Source organism: Entelurus aequoreus, linkage group LG18, assembly GCF_033978785.1.
Source record: "Entelurus aequoreus isolate RoL-2023_Sb linkage group LG18, RoL_Eaeq_v1.1, whole genome shotgun sequence".
NCBI classification, from domain to species: domain Eukaryota; kingdom Metazoa; phylum Chordata; class Actinopteri; order Syngnathiformes; family Syngnathidae; genus Entelurus; species Entelurus aequoreus.
In genome coordinates this window covers 11,847,570-11,865,358 of record NC_084748.1, presented here as the reverse complement: position 1 = coordinate 11,865,358, position 17,789 = coordinate 11,847,570, and the positions used below count along the sequence as shown (strand labels likewise).

The following is a 17,789-nucleotide window of genomic DNA, read 5'->3' as shown; positions in this document are numbered from 1 at the left end:
CATAACAAAATATATAGATTTTTTTTTTTAACTTTTAGGGCTCCCGGGGACCAGTCAAGGGTCTCAGTCATTAAAATGTTAAAAATAAGTCAATTATTATTATCAACTTCAGGTTGATATCAAGTAAAAAAACCAACAGGTTTTATGCCTTTTCTGTCAAAGACAACTTTGTTTTTTATAGTAAAACTGAAATATGCAGTATTTAGTCATTAGAGCCCTAAAAGATCAATAATGCAGGACACCATTGATTTGAATTCTTTAATATTGAGTAATCACAGTGAAAAGTTAAATAAAATCCCACTAAATATATTTGGGATCCAAAAGGTCTCCCACTCATAAAGTGATACATTTTTATTAGTTTTTTTTTACTTTTCACACTTAAATTACAAAATCAACTTCAGATATATCTGTCGATTTTACGTTTGAACTATTATTTTATTTGTTTTATGCTCTTTTGTCAAATAAAACTTTGATGTTTTTATATGGCAACCACACAATATATGCAATATTTTTTCCACATAAAACATTTTAAAGTGACATTTTTTAAGTAATAATTCATTGTAACATAGATTTTTTGTCTTTTTCCGAGCAATGGCAAAAAAAAATAAAAATAAACAAAGACAAAAGAAAAAAAAAACAGCCTGCATGGCAGTTTTGTGTCAACATTGCAACGTTTTCTCGTTAGATTTCACCTCAATCCACTTTATTTTTGCAATACTATCAATTTTGCAATTTTTGCAGAATGTGTGGGGGGCCGGTAAACGATTAGCTGCGGGCCGCACTTTGGACACCTCTGGTATATTCAACTTATATCAACTTCACAACAATTTAGTTTATGGTTGTTGGTGACAGGTGGACCACACTGCTCCCTGGTGGTCAACTTGAGTTAATACACAAACATCGCGGTTTATTCCCTCCCAGTCCTTCAAACTAAATTGGCAGTACAATAAATACAGTAAGTCTATTGAGTTGTGAGGTTACACATTTAATATAAATACACGTTAGGAAATTCATTAGCTTTGAATGGCATGAAAATTCACAGGCTACAGCAGACATGGGCAAATTAAGGCCCCGGGGGCCACATGCGGCCCGTTGAGCTTTTCAATCTGGCCCGGCGGACATCCCCAAATAATTGTTTTAGATGTTTAAGATGGAAAGTGTAGCTGCCATTATAATGTGCAGTGATGTTTTCTAATGAGCGTAAATCCTCAACTATACTAAGTCTTTCAATGCTTGGAAGCTGCATTATATACTAGTTACTATGGTCATCTAATTAGTTACTATGGTCATCTAATTAGTTACTATTATTATCTAATTAGTTACTTTGGTCACTACCAGATATCTCAGAACCCTTCGCGTTCATATTTCACTATGTTTGTTGCATTTTGGTTGTGTTTCGGTTGATTGTAAAATATGTTGTCAATATTCAGTGTTTTATCCTTCATAGTTAATATTGTAAACCCCACATTCTTTTTATTCATCTACATCCTGGGTGTCTCATTCAGTAAAAAAATGTCAAATTCCATTCCGTTTTTTAAGGCGGTCTGTCATAACGTTTTTAGCTTTCAATCATTATTGTGAGGTTTTGTATTAGTGTTCCTAAAAATAGATATACCTGCCCCCAGATACACTTTTTTTAATCTAAATCTGCGCCCCCGAGTAAAATAATTGCCCAGGCCTGGGCTAGAGTATTTATTTAATGGAATTTGAGAATAAGTCAACACTGGACATTGTTACTTGAGTGAGTCCATTCTTCCGTCCAGTCGATCAGCGTGGCCTCTCCTCAGAGTTTATTGTTCGGATCAACTATTTTTCTTTGCGCCAAAATATTCCCTCTGGAAGTGCTCAAACTCCTCCTCCGTGAACACCGGCGTGTCTTTGGGAGTCTGAGGATCCTCGTTGAGATGATTGCAGGACTGCCGTCCTGTGTTGTAGCTCTGGATCTGAGTGGGGGCACAGAGGGCATGGGTCATATTTATGGGCGCACCAAAAAAAATCCATTCACATCGCGATTCTTATTCATCCCCATTGAAAACTGAATTATCCATCCATCCATCCATCCATTTTCTTCCGCTTATCCGAGGTCAGGTCGCGGGAGCAGCAGCCTAGGCAGAGAAGCCCAGACTTCCCTCTCCCCAGCCACTTCGTCCAGCTCCTCCCGGGGGATCCTGAGGCGTTCCCAGGCCAGCCGGGAGTCATAGTCTTCCCAACGTGTCCTGGGTCTTCCCCGTAGCCTCCTACCGGTCGGACGTGCCCTAAACACCTCCCTAGGGAGGCGTTCGGGTGGCATCCTGAGCAGATGCCCGAACCACCTCATCTGGCTCCTCTCGATGTGGAGGAGCAGCGGCTTTACTCTGAGTTCCTCCCGGATGACAGAGCCTCTCACCCTATCTCTAAGGGAGAGACCCCCCACCCGGCGGGGGAAGATCATTTTGGCCGCTTGTACCCAAGATCTTGTCCTTTCGGTCATAACTAGGGATGATGTTTGATAAGAAATTATCGAGTTCGAGCCTATTATCGAATCCTGTTATCGAACCGATTGCTTATCGATTCTCTTCTTATCGAGTCCAGATAGGTTGTTGTATATGGAAAAAAACACAATATTTGGTTTAACAAAAGCTCACTTTTATTATATAAGAAAAAATAAAATCTAATAAATAAATAAATATTGACTGTTACCCCCCTAAAAAAATAAAATAAATAAATATTGACTGTTGTTAACCAAAGTATATTAAATGGGATTTTTCAGAAAAACAAATATATACAGTAACACAAAAACAACCTGTCTCTGTGATCACTATAGGTGTATAAATAATAATATAGTTTTAAATAAAATCAGTCCCTTGGGCACAAAACTGAAAATAATACAGCTCTCCAAAAAGTGCACTTCTGCTGCTATTTGACATAACGGTTTTTTACGATGCTTTGACATTTTTGCACTTTATTTATTTATTGAAAGAAAATTCTGTGAAGAGAAAAGTTGTTTGCAAATGTGGTTACAATGCTAAAAAATGAAAAGTTAAAGCTAAAAAAAGAAATACACTTTATTGAGTTAACATTATTTCTTTATAGGGGGAAAGATGTGATGTTATGAGCTAGGGAATATAACAACTACACTACCCAGCATGCAACGGGAGTGACGAGCATGCGCGGTAGCCCCGAAAAGTGTTGTTGCATGTCGCCACCCGGCAGCTAAGAATGAGGTTATGAGCACGCTGTGAAAGTAAACGTCAAGAACTCAGCCAACACGCCTCGTCTGCATTATTTATAATTAGACAGACAACACATATACAGCAGTGTTTCCCACACATTCATTTATTTGTGGCGGCCCGCCACGAAAGAATTACGTCCGCCACAAATAAAAAAAATAAAATTTATTATTTGTCTTGTCCAGCTTTTCAGGCAAATCATGTAGTTGATGTAGATGCCCATTTAGGCTGTTCAGATTTACTTTACAAAAGAGAAGTGTAGGATACTTCTCTTGTTGCGTTATTTGTATTTGACCACTACTGTTTTCTGTTTATTTGTTACTGACTGTGGCAGGACACCTCTGCCTCTGTTTCACTTTATGTTGCTGGTAAATAATATGGTTGTAGTAGTAGGCTAAAGTTAAATTATTTAGTATGCACTAATTAAAGGGGCAGAGCTTTAAGAGACATTTTAGCTTTTATATTTTATAAGATATATTTTTTGTAAGAACCACAATTAATAAATATATTTCAGTGAATAACTTGTTGTTCAAATCTGTATATAAATATGTACATAAAGTGTTGTAATTATATTGTAAAATGGATGGATGGATGGACGTTTAAAACAAAAGTGTTATTATTAATTAGTAAGTATACATTTTTTGAGCCTTTTTAGAGAAAATCATATCATTGTAGTATATTATGCAAATTACTCGATGATGTCATGGTGACCACGCCCATAGCCACGCCCCCACCGCCACAGGTATCTTGGTAGTTTATGGGAAACACTGTACAGTGTGATTTTGTTTTGTTTACAAGGAAAGAAAAACAAAAGTTAAAAAAGGGAGATCATGTCATATATGTTGTATACAGGTATATATGTATGTGCTCCGGTTGCTTTAAGAACGTTGCGACAGCTGGCGTAAAGGAGGTGCGTTTTCTAGCCTGGTTGCTGTTTCCGGTTGGTCTAAAAGTGTTCGTCATGTGTTTGTACCCTGCTCAAATCTCTCAGTAAAGTTATTCATTGGATTGTACCTTTTGTTTTGAACTTTATTACACCTTGGAGCTCTTTTTCCGGTCCATTGTTTTTCCTGCACCTAATGACTGAGCCACGTGACGTCATTTCTTGTGATGTCCCACGGGGCATTTCTGGTCGGGACAGGATTCGTTCCCAGGGATTCGAATAAAGAACCAACTCTTTTTCTTTACTATAGTGGTCTCGATAACGGGTACCGGTTCTCAAAAAGGGATTCGAGTCCCAGGACTCGGTTCTTTTCTTATCGAACAACTGGTAAAATCGGTTTTGAGTATCATCCTTAGTCATAACCCAAAGCTCATGACCATAGGTGAGGATGGATGCTGTGGGGCTGTCTTGGTTGATAAGACTCTGCAACATCGCGTGGACATCGGGGGCGGTACCTCTGGATTGGCAGACCGGGGTGGTGGTTCCTCTATTTAAGAAGGGGAACCGGAGGGTGTGTTCCAACTATCGTGGGATCACACTCCTCAGCCTTCCCGATAAGGTCTATTCAGGTGTGCTGGAGAGGAGGCTACGTCGGATAGTCGAACCTCGGATCCAGTAGGAACATTGTGGTTTTTGTCCTGGTCGTGGAACAGTAGACCAGCTCTATACTCTCGGCAGGGTCCTTGAGGGTGCATGGGAGTTTTCCCAACCAGTCTACATGTGCTTTGTTGACTTGGAGAAGGCATTCGACCATGTCCCCCGGGAAGTCCTGTGGGGAGTGCTCAGAGAGTATGGGGTATCGGACTTACACCTAAACACCTAAATTGGCTCTGCTTCCTAACTCCCGGCCTTCTCTTGCATAAGTACGTTGTTAAAAAGCTGTGATTGGATATATTCCCAACTTGTGCCGCCCATTTACAAGACAACATTAAATATGATTAGATTTTGTTTCTGTCAATGTTTTTGTCTCGTTTTTATTCGTTGACTAAAATGTCAAATTGAATTTGTTTGATCAGTTATCATCTTATGTTAGTCAGGGGAAAATAGGTTGTTGACAATACCCAAGTCGAAAATTATTAGTCAACGAAATGAAACCGTCTTGGAACATAACAACCTCCCCAATATAAATATCGATCTAACCACTGTAGTATTGAGAAAACAAGGATACTATACTCAGTATCGTTACTGTTGATATTTGTATCGATCTGCCCACCTTTGTTTCCGTTTAAGAGGTCTAGCTTGCATTCGATCTGCCCACCTTTGTTTCCGTTTAAGAGGTCTAGCTTGCATTTAGCTTATCCTCCTACGGCAGGGGTCACCAACCTTTTTGAAACCAAGAGCTACTTCTTGGGTACTGATTAATGCGAAGGGCTACCAGTTTGATACACACTTAAATAAATTGACAGAAATAGCCAATTTGCTCAATTTACCTTTAACTCTATGTTATTATTAATAATTAATGATATTTACACTTAATTGAACGGTTTAAAAGAGGAAAAAATACGAAAAAAATGACAACTCAATTTTGAAACATAGTTTATCTTCAATTTCGACTCTTTAAAATTCAAAATTCAACCGAAAAAAAGAAGAGAAAAAGTAGCTAATTCGAATCTTTTTGAAAAAATTAAAAAAAGAATTTATGGAACATCATTAGTAATTTTTCCTGATTAAGATTACTTTTAGAATTCTGGTGACATATTTTAAAAAGGTTAAAATCCAATCTACACTTTGTTAGAATATATAACAAATTGGACCAAGCTATATTTCTTACAAAGACAAATCATTATTTCTTCTAGATTTTCCAAAACAAAAATTTAAAAAAAAATTCAAAAGACTTTGAAATAAGATTTAAATTTGATTCTACAGATTTTCTAGATTTGCCAGAATATTTTTTTTGAATTTTAATCATAATAAGTTTAAAGAAATATTTCACAAATATTCTTCGTCGAAAAAACAGAAGCTAAAATGAAGAATTAAATTAAAATGTATTTATTATTCTTTACAATAAAAAAAATAAATTTACTTGAACATTGATTTAAATTGTCAGTAAGGAAGAGGAAGGAATTTAAAAGGTAAAAAGGTATATGTGTTTAAAAATCCTAAAATCATTTTTAAGGTTGTATTTTTTCTCTAAAATTGTCTTTCTGAAAGTTATAAGAATCAAAGTAAAACAATTAATGAATTTATTTAAACAAGTGAAGACCAAGTCTTTAAAATATTTTCTTGGATTTTCAAATTCTATTTGAGTTTTGTCTCTCTTAGAATTAAAAATGTCGGGCAAAGCGAGACCAGTTTTCTAGTAAATAAATTAAATTTAAAAAATAGAGGCAGCTCACTGGTAAGTGCTGCTATTTGAGCTATTTTTAGAACAGGCCAGTGGGCTCTCATCTGGTCCTTACGGGCTACCTGGTGCCCGCGGGCACCACGTTGGTGACCCCTGTCCTACGGTGTGTCGTGTAGCATGTTTAGCTATTTCTCGTCATCCAGTGATAATGCTACTTGTAAGAAACAGCTGATTTGTCGCCACGTAGGAGAGGATTGCCGACTTAGAAGTGGCTTTGCACCGTGGAGGGACGTTAGCCGCTAGCTAGATTGCTACTGTGGAGGGGGGCGTGGCCTGCGGGCCTGCCGCGGAACTGGGTGTGCAAGGACCGGCCTCGAAGACAGCGACAGGTGAGTGGATGGCCCAGGTGGACCTTGTTATCTAATCACCTGTCGCCTTCATTAGCAGCAGCCGGAACGAGATGAGCGGACGCAGGAGGAAAATACATTGTGCTGGAAAGCAGAAGCCTATTGATAGTTATGAAAATAAAAAAGTGTTATACCCTGAATTCCGGGCTCTCCTGGCAGTGCGTGATGGTCCGAAGAACCCACTACAGGGCCACCTCTACAGCTATATTGCTTTGAGGATGCGTTAGTTCGCTTGTCTCCGTCAAATTTGCAGACACAGCAAGAATGTGTCATCAACATGCGACCAAATTTGTGTCGCTCAACTTCGCCTTAAGTGGATCTTTGATTGTCTCACCTTCAACGTGTCTGACATGGTGGCTTTAAATCCATCTCTCATCAGGAATTTGAGGTTCTGCTTCATCAGACTTTTCCGCTGTTTCTTTCGGAACTCCTCTTCAGTCGGCGAGGAAAAGAGAAACAATAATTCAGTGCACAGAAAAAGGGAGAAAGAAGAGTCATTCTTGCGGTGACTGACCCACAACACACTTGATCCTCTTGTCTTTGACCGTGGCTTTGCTCTTGCCGGGACCAAGGCGCCCCTGCAGCCGCTTGACCTGCCTGGTCACGCCCTGCCGCTTGGTGCTCACCAGCGTCCTCACTGTGGCGGAGCTGGGCGTGGGCGGCTTCTTCTTCTTCTTCCCCCTCATGTCACCTAGCAGGAGGCCCAGTAGAGACATGAGACAACATCATGCTAAAAGTATTTAGTAGTTTTAACTAGAGATCGACCGACTATCGGAGTCAAAATTAGGCATTTTGACGTTTATCGTTTTTGGTTTTTTACAACTACAACAGAACTACCGTATTTTCCGGACTATAAGGCACACTTATAATAGTTTTTTTCCCTCAAAACTTGACAGTGCGCCTAATGTACGGAATAATTCTGTTTTTGCTTACCAACCTCGAAGCTATTTTATTTGGTACATGGTGTAATGATAAGTATGACCAGAAGATGGCAGTCATTCATAAGAGATACTTGCAGATTGCAATATGACTCAAGTAAACAACACCAAAATTTTATATGTTCCATTGAAAATGTAGAACATTACACACGGCGCTCAAAAATGTATATAAATGTTTTAGTACGACTTTGGTAAGTTATGAAGCCGCACCGCTTGATGGATTGTACTGTGCTTCAACATAAGAGTATTATTATGGTGTGTGTATAAGGTAAGACATTATCTGCTGCTTTGTTTCGCAATATTATGCAAAAGCAACTTTTCTTACCTTCTGGTGCCTGCTGATCTGTATTTGGGATCTGCATAAGTCCTGAAAAATTGCATGCGTCCGCCTTTGTAGTCCGTAGTCGATAAGCTTCTTTTTCTCTTATCTTTTTGTTATTGGACATTCATCCTCCGCTGTTGCCATTTCTAATATAACGTAGTGTAAAGTTCTTACTTATATCTGTCAGTAAACTCGCCATGAAAGCGCTAAAACATTCAAAATAGCCACCCTTTGCTGTGATTACTGCTTTGCACACTCTTTGCATTCTCTCGATGAGCTTCAAGCACCCCTGTGAAGTGAAAGGGTGACTACCGCCATCAGTGTGTGAATGTGTGTGTGTGTGAATGGGTGAATGTGGAAAATAGTGTCAAAGCGCTTTGAGTTCCTTAAAAAGGTAGAAAAGCGCTATACAAGTACGACCCATTTACCATTTACCTCTTGAAGCTCATCGAGAGAATGCCCAGAGTGTGCAAAGCAGTAATCAGAACAAAGGGTGGCTATTTTTGAATAAACTACAATATAATGTAACTTATTTTGTTAAGTACATAACTCCACATGTGTTCATTCATGGTGTTGATGCCTTCAGTGACAATCTACAATGTAAATAGTCATGAAAATAAAGAAAAACGCATTTGGCCTGTACTGTATGTTTAACTTCGTCCCACTCCTTTTCAGATAAGTAAACCGAATCGCATGTATTTTTTTCATTTTGTATGCATTTTCAGAGTGAAATATTTGTTTCCTATATGTGTTCACTGCTGTATTGTTATTATTTAATTATTTTCTTTACATTGCCGAAGTAAACTATTCCTACTACCACTTTAAAGGCCTACTGAGATGAATTTTTTTTATTTAAACGGGGATAGCAGATCCATTCTATGTGTCATACTTGATCATTTCGCGATATTGCCATATTTTTGCTGAAAGGATTTAGTAGAGAACAACGACGATAAAGTTCGCAACTTTTGGTCGCTGATAAAAAAAGCCTTGCCTATACCGGAAGTAGCGTGACGTCACAGGAGGAAGGATTCCTCACAATTCCCCGTTGTTTACAATGGAGCGAGAGAGATTCGGACCGAGAAAGCGACGATTACCCCATTAATTTGAGCGAGGATGAAAGATTTGTGGATGAGGAACGTTAAGAGTGAAGGACTAGAGAGGCAGTGCAGGGTGTATCTTTTTTCGCTCTGACCGTAACTTAGGTACAAGGTCTCATTGGATTCCACACACTCTCTTTTTTCTATTGTGGATCACGGATTTGTATTTTAAACCACCTCGGATACTATATCCTCTTGAAAATGAGAGTCGAGAACGCGAAATGGACATTCACAGTGACTTTTATCTCCACGACAATACATCGTTGACGCACTTTAGCTACGGAGCTAACGTGATAGCATCGGACTCAAATGCAGATAGAAACAAAATTTAAAAAAAACCTGACTGGAAGGATAGACAGAAGATCAACAATACTATTAAACCATGAACATGTAAATAAACGGTTAATAATTTCCAGCTTGGCGAAGCTTAACAATTGAAGCTAACTTAGCTACGGAGCTAACGTGATAGCATCAGGCTCAAATGCAGATAGAAACAAAATAAAAATAAAAACCTGACTGGAAGGATAGACAGAAGATCAACAATACTATTAAACCATGAACATGTAAATACACGGTTAATAATTTCCAGCTTGGCGAAGCTTAACAATTGAAGCTAACTATGGAGCGGCGGCGGGCGTTGTAGCTTTCGACGACACCCCGGCCGCCATCAGAGTCGGCAAGAAACATATATTTCCCCAAAGTTACGTACGTGACATGCACATAGCGACACGCACGTACGGGCAAGCGATCAAATGTTTGGAAGCCAAAGCTGTACTCACGGCAGTGCGTCTGCTATCCAGCTCAAACACAACACCACCTCCTGATTGTGTTGCTGTAGTCCGCCGCTAATACACCGATCGCACCTACAACTTTCTTATTTGCAGTCTCCATTGTCCATTAAACAAATTGCAAAGGATTCACCAACACAGATGTCCAGAATACTGTGGAATTGTTCGATGAAAACAGAGCAGTTTGTACAGTGACACATTGGGTACGAATACTTCCGTTGCCGTCGTGACGTCACGCGCATACGTCATCATACATAGACGTTTCCAACCGGAAGCTTAGCGGGAAATTTAAAATTGCACTATATAAGTTAACCCGGCCGTATTGGCATGTGTTGCAATGTTAAGATTTCATCATTGATATATAAACTATCAGACTGCGTGGTCGGTAGTAGTGGCTTTCAGTAGGCCTTTAAAGGCCTACTGAAATGAATTTTTTTTATTTAAACGGGGATAGCAGATCTATTCTATGTGTCATACTTGATCATTTCGCGATATTGCCATATTTTTGCTGAAAGGATTTAGTATAGAACAACGACGATAAAGATTGCAACTTTTGGTATCTGATAAAAAAAAGGCTTGCACCTACCGGAAGTAGCGTGACGTAGTCAGTTGAACATATACGCAAAGTTCCCTATTGTTTACAATGATGGCCGCATGAAGTGAGAGAGATTCGGACCGAGAAAGCGACAATTTCCCCATTAATTTGAGCGAGGATGAAAGATTTGTGGATGAGTAAAGTGCAAGTGAAGGACTAGTGGGGAGTTGAAGCTATTCAGATAGGGAAGATGCTGTGAGAGCCGGGGGTGACCTGATATTCAGCTGGGAATGACTACAACAGTAAATAAACACAAGACATATATATACTCTATTAGCCACAACACAACCAGGCTTATATTTAATATGCCACAAATTAATCCTGCATAAAAACACCTGCGTGTTTGTTATGCTAGCTCCTAGCTCCTCTGCTAGCTCCTAGCTCCATAGAACACGCCAATACAATTCAAACACCTGATCAACACACACAATCACTCAGCCCAAAAGACCGTTTACCTAACCCAAGGTTCATAAAGCTTATATATTTTAAAAAAGTTACGTACGTGACGCGCACATACGGTCAAGTTATCGAATGTTTAGCAGCCAAGGCTGCATACTCACGGTACCTGATATTCAGCTGGGAATGACTACAACAGTAAATAAACACAAGACATATATATACTCTATTAGCCACAACACAACCAGGCTTATATTTAATATGCCACAAATTAATCCTGCATAATAACACCTGCGTGTTTGTTATGCTAGCTCCTAGCTCCTCTGCTAGCTCCTAGCTCCATAGAACACGCCAATACAATTCAAACACCTGATCAACACACACAATCACTCAGCCCAAAAGACCGTTCACCTAACCCAAGGTTCATAAAGCTTATATATTTTTAAAAAGTTACGTACGTGACGCGCACGTACGGTACGGTACGTGTTATGCTAGCTCCTAGCTCCTCTGCTAGCTCCTAGCTCCATAGAACACGCCAATACAATTCAAACACATGATCAACACACACAATCACTCAGCCCAAAAGACCGTTCACCTAACCCAAGGTTCATAAAGCTTATATATTTTAAAAAAGTTACGTACATACGCAAAAAAAAGCCAAAGCTGCATACTCACAGTAGCACGTCTGCGTCTTTGTCATCCAAATCAAAGTAATCCTGGTAAGAGTCTGTGTTGTCCCAGTTCTCTACAGGCGTCTGTGTATCCAAATCAAAAGTCCTCCTGGTTAGAGTCTCTGTTATCCGAGTTCTTCCATCTTGACTGCATCTTTCGGGAATGTAAACAAAGAAGCGCCGGCTGTGTACTGTTGTGGCTGACTACGTTCGAAAAATACGTCCATTTCGCACCGACAACTTTCTTCTTTGCTTGCTCGGCTTCCTTCTCCATAATGCAATGAACATGATTGAAACAGATTCACGAACACAGATGTCCAGAATACTGTGGAATTATGAAATGAAAACAGAGCTTTTTCGTATCGGCTTCAATGTGGAAGGCATACCCGTGTTCGCCGGGCTACGTCACACGCATACGTCATCCTCAGAGGCGTTTCGAACCGGAAGTTTAGCGGCAAATTTAAAATGTCACTTTATAAGTTAACCCGGCCGTATTGGCTAGTGTTATAATGTTAAGATTTCATCATTGATATATAAACTATCAGACTGTGTGGTCGGTAGTAGTGGGTTTCAGTAGGCCTTTAAGTGTCAACACAACTCACCCTTATAGCCAGTTTTCACTACTTTCTCTTAGACAATGTTTCACTATAAATTGTTAAGTTCCATCCATCCATCCATCCATCCATCCATCCATTTTCTACCGCTTATCCCTTTCGGGGTCGCGGGGGGTGCTGGAGCCTATCTCAGCTGCATTCGGGCGGAAGGTGGGGTACACCCTGGACAAGTCGCCACCTCATCGCAGGGCCAACACAGATAGACAGCATTCACACACTAGGGCCAATTTAGTGTTGCCAATCAACCTATGCCCAGGTGCATGAATATTGTGCAAAATTAATTTGTGTCAGCAACTCGACTTCAAATGTGAAACGAATGTGACTAAACTCATTACATGCAAAGTGAGATACGCGAAGCCTGTATTTGTGATCATAACAGTTTTTGACGACCCCGGATCTTCTGAGATTTTCATAAACTAAACCATAATCATCAAAATGATATCAAAACAAAGCTTGAAATATCTTGAGTTGCATGTTATGAGCCCGTGTCATATACTAGTTTCACCTTGTTCATTTAAGTGCTGGAATAACACCTTTGCACAACATTAGGTGGTCTCAACTTTTTTTGCAGTCAGTCCTCAAGATTATACAAAATAATAATAGTGGAGAGATGTTCAGCCCCATGGTCCTTACAGCTTTCTGGAAATGTGGCCCCAAAACTATTTAGTAGAATTCACTTAGTATTCCTTAAAAAAAACGATTCCCTCTAAATGCATTATAAGGCACCAATAATTTTTTTCCTACAGATCCTAATTAAATTTTTGGCCGATAAACACAATATGCTACACTTACCATTAAGTACATATAAGCATGCAAACGGCACATACAACTAGGGTTGGGTATCGTTTGAATTCGAACGATTCTGATTCCGATTCCGATTCTTTGTTTCGATTCCGATTCCTGACGATTCTCGGTTCCGATTCTTTTAAGAGGCAGGGTCAAAAAAAAGTTTAGGATATTTTAAATGAGCTAGCTAACCTACAGTCTTTCTGAATGAAATAGTCTGACATTCTCCATCAATTTGAATTCTATTAACTTTTTATGAACTTTACTATAAATCCCTCACAGGGCTGTTTTCAACTAGAATATAAATATCAAATCTATGAACTTGAATATAAATATTATAAATTATGAATACATTTTCCCAGGGGTACACTTTCCTCAAGAGAGCTTTATTTTTGAAAACCTCATGAAAACACATTAACACACACAAGTGTATGATGCTGCAGGTACTTAAACATGTTACCGTGCTCCCACTGATGGGCTAACCTGGTGCAGAAAAGCAAATAAACAATAAGAAACCACTTGCAAAACCCAGTCCAGATTAGCAGCAGGTACAGTATAAAATCAGAGACAGTTCTTGTTTAGGAAAATGACCATATCTGCCTTCTCAGGCAGGATGCGTGAGCGTTCTGGACAGATAGTGTCTCCTGCTGTGGAAAATACACGTTCGCTGGGTGTGGAAGAAGCTTGAACGCATAAATAGGAGAAAGCGAGATCTGACAGCAAAGGATAAGTCTTTTGTTGGTTTTACCGGACCACCACCATGCAGCAGGGTCGTCAGACATAAGTATCGGTGGAACGTCCTGGTACATCTGCAGCTCTCTCTCCACTCGTTTCTTGATGGACATGGAGCTCTGTTATTTCGCGGTTATTTCAATTTTTTTTGTAAAGTGAAGCCACACTTTCGACCGCCGACGCCCGCTATCCATGCTTGAGCTTGACTGACTCGCTCGGCTATGCTAACACTTCCGGGGGTGGGCGCTTCTTCGTTGGTGTTCAGCGGCTTCTTCTTCCGGTTCGGCGGACATATTTTTTTCCGGTCGGCGGACTAAATTGGCGTGACAGCATCGAAAATAGGAATCGAAATTTAAACTTTTGAACGATTCCGGGAGAATCGGAAAGTTAGTCCCGGTTCCAATCGATACTCGATACCCAACCCTACATACAACCAAGGTTTGTTTTAGCTTCATTTGGTTGCCCATTTAAATCTCTTATCACCCTTCAATTGTAGTCAAAAACGGAATAGACTCTCAAGTTAATAAATCTAATTCATGTACATACATAATTAGTTGGATAGTCGAACTGGGAGGTGTACTTTAAAGTTAAAGTACTAATGATTGTCACACACACACTAGGTGTGGTGAAATTAACCTCTGCATTTGACCCATCCCCTTGTTCACCCCCTGGGAGGGGAGCAGTGAGTAGCAGCCGTGGTTGCGCCCGGGAATTTTGTACTTTGAAATTACTTTTTATATTAGGAATTCATTTTAGTGATGATATTTTAATTTGGTAATACATTAAGTAAACAAACCAAAAATCTGATGAGCAATATGCAAAAGACTCTTTATGCTTTAAAAGAACCTATCCTAAAACTAGAGATGTCCGATATCGGACTGCCGATAAATGCTTTAAAATGTAATATCGGAAATGATCGGTATCGGTTTCTAAAAGTAAAATGTATGACTTTTTAAAACGCTGCTGTACGGAGTGGTACACGGACGTAGGGAGAAGTACAGAGCGCCAATAAACCTTAAAGGCACTGCCTTTGCGTGCCGGCCCAATCACATATTATGTACGGCTTTTCACACACACAAGGGAATGCAATTCATACTTGGTCAACAGCCATACAGGTCACACTGAGGGTGGATGTATAAACAACTTTAACACTGTTACAAATACGCGCCACACTGTGAACCCACACCAAACAAGAATGACAAACACATTTCGGGAGAACATCCGCACCGTAACACAACAGAACAAATACCCAGAACCCCTTGCAGCACTAACTCTTCTGGGACGCTACAATATACACCCCCGCTACCACCAAACCCCCCCCCCACCCCCAACCTCAACCTCCAAATTCCAAGCTGCTGTTTTGAGGCACATTAAAAAAAAATAATGCACTTTGTGACTTTAATAATAAAAATATGGCAGTGCCATGTTGGCATTTTTTTCTATAACTTGAGTTGATTTATTTTGGAAAACCTTGTTACATTGTTTAATGCATCCAGCGGGGCATCACATCAAAATTAGGCATAATAATGTGTTAATTCCACAATTGTATATATCGTATCGGTTGATATCGGAATCGGTAATTAAGAGTTGGACAATATCGGAATATCGGATATCAGCAAAAAAGCCATTATCGGACATCGCTACCTAAAACCATTAAAAGTATATATATTGAACTTTAAAAATGACACTTTTATTTAATTTGAAATAATGTAAATACAGTATAAGAGGGACACTCGGCAGGTATTATACATATTTCAAATAAAAGCCTCCCCACTCACGTTAGCCAGAAAGTCTAAACTTACTTTTGATGTCTTTGCTCAGCAGCTCCAGTCCTCTCCTGACCAACGACGCCGACATGATTCGGAAAGTCTTGCGTGTAAATGAACAACCTAAACACCGTTAGAGTAAAAAAAAACGATTTTACTTGTCAACATGTGAGCTTTCGGGACAACATCCGGTGAGCTGTTCGTGGGGCACCGTGTACACACGCTAAACGGGTCCGTGTGGAACAAAACACACTCTACTTCCGTGACCCCGGACGAATATTTTTGAATGAATAAAATACAGCTTTATAGATTATATACCCAGTTGACCAAAAAGCACCTGGAAGTAACAAATAAACATAATATATAATCAACAGATTGAGAATAAGCAATACTTAAGTGGACAAAGGTTATGATATGAAATATAAACATTTTATGTCTCGGTTAGTGTGACCAACATTATCAAGGTTATCTTTATTATCACAATATTGTTAAATGTGCTCAAAAAGTACTTATACCCATAATAAAATATTTTAATCAAGGTTTTTATGATAACTAAAATAAATACACACGCAATATACTTTCTTGGCTGAGATAACATTAAATATTGTAGCGGCGGGCTACAGGGTGTGAGCCAATGACTTTAATTGGGGGCGGGACTTCCGGGATGAGATAGGGAAGTGACGTTAATTATATCAAGTAAGGCGTTCGAGTATTGCCGGGAAACGAGTGGAGACGCACATTGGGGTTTGTTGTGTGGCTGTATCGCATCTTGTGTAAAAAAGACAAGACAAACAAAGAAGTTGTATGAGCCTACATTCCTATAATTGACGTCACTTCCCTATCTCTCCCCGGAAGTCCCGCCCTCCCGATAGCCAACCGCTACATCATTGTTCTGGCTTCAAAGGAGTCATATTATTTTTATTCGTGCGTTTAAATATGTTTATCTTCCTCCATTTTAATTTGTAAACGTTTTAGAATTATTTTTCAATGAATGCAAAATTGGGTGATCACAGTGTCTCATTTCCGGTTTATGCGACATCCCGCGAGTTCACTTCCTGTTGAAAAAACTTTTTTTTAATCTATTTTTTTTTTTAATGATTTGAACACATGAACGGCATATATTGAGAATATACAAACAAACCTAGGCACTCAATATTACAGATATTCACTTGGTTGAGCAATCAACATAAAAAAAGAAACAAGAAACAATACAAAAATATTTAAAAAAATAAATAAATACAAATACCAGAAAGTGGGCTTATCTAAAAAAAACTTCCTACAATAAAGACAATAATTTAAGGGCTCTTCTAGGTTGTTTTTTTGTTTTTTGTTTTTTTTACCATTTTCCAAGATTTAATTACTATTTTGAAATCATAAATCCAATGGGTTAATTTGGAAAAAAATTAGCCTTAAACATAATGTTATTAATAATTTCTAACATGTTTATTGCTGTGCTTGTAGACTGAAGTGGTGGTGATAAAGCAGATGTCACTTTCAGCTGGTGTGTGTGAGTGTGTGTGTGTGTGTGTTCTTGTATTTCTACCCTTCTTGAGACATCAACAAGGAAAAGTATGAGGACCGGTGAACAAGTTAGGACCAAAATCATGGTCCCAATATGGGAAAACCATTGCATCTAATAGAGAGCCAAATACTCGAGTCCGTGAACATTGCTCCAAAGTCAGGATTTTTTGTTGATTTAATGTGCATACAAAAGTAAACATTGACAGGTGCAAAGGCAGCAATATATGATAAAACAAGACGGCAACTAAAGAAGGACTTCCCTATTCATCCGTAAAAAAATCAGCCAGGTGAACAAGCTGATTTTACGACTTCCGGTGCTGACGTAAGACAACCCGCGTCCCATATGTGACCATAGGATGAACAAATACACTACGGTACTAAGACTATAGTGGCCATTAACAGTTAGCTTCTACAGCTTGGTTACCCAATGTGCGGCACAGGGGCCATCTGTGGTCCGTGACTCCTTTGTCATCGGCCTTCAGCACATTACAAAAAACAAAAAATAGAGATCTCATTTGCACCCCCTGGTGGTGAAATCTATCAAAATTAGGGTGGTCCTTAAAAGGAGGGATTTTTCAAATTGACTGTGTGTCGCTTTTAAAAGTGCTCCCCCTCTGGTCAACATATGAAATAACAAGTGTGTGTAAAAATTTGAAGTGCTCCCCTCTGGCCAACATGTGTAATAACAAGTGTTTGTAAGAAATTGAAATGCGCCCCCTT

The 17,789-nt window shown here is 39.3% G+C and overlaps 1 protein-coding gene across 1 annotated transcript; it reads right to left on the bottom strand.

Moving 5' to 3' along the window:
• Window positions 1–403: 403 nt before the first annotated feature.
• rps19bp1 (ribosomal protein S19 binding protein 1) lies at window positions 404–15,830 on the bottom strand. The gene is made up of 4 exons (XM_062026049.1): window positions 15,585–15,830; window positions 7,358–7,534; window positions 7,178–7,275; window positions 404–1,943 (listed from the first exon to the last, which is right to left on the bottom strand). The coding sequence occupies exons 1-4, from the start codon at window positions 15,637–15,639 to the stop codon at window positions 1,803–1,805; spliced, it is 471 nt and encodes a 156-aa protein (XP_061882033.1). The 5' UTR covers window positions 15,640–15,830; the 3' UTR covers window positions 404–1,802.
• Window positions 15,831–17,789: the final 1,959 nt, after the last annotated feature.

What these genes read in the sequence shown, in the direction of transcription:
- rps19bp1 (XM_062026049.1), bottom strand. Translation starts at nt 15,639, where the DNA reads ATGTCGGCGTCGTTGGTCAGGAGAGGACTGGAGCTGCTGAGCAAAGAC. An exon ending in GCTGAGCAAAGACATCAAAA is followed by an intron (nt 7,535 to 15,584) that starts GTAAGTTTAGAC and finishes GCCTCCTGCTAG; the next exon opens with GTGACATGAGGGGGAAGAAG. An exon ending in CCATGTCAGACACGTTGAAG is followed by an intron (nt 1,944 to 7,177) that starts GTGAGACAATCA and finishes GCCCCCACTCAG; the next exon opens with ATCCAGAGCTACAACACAGG.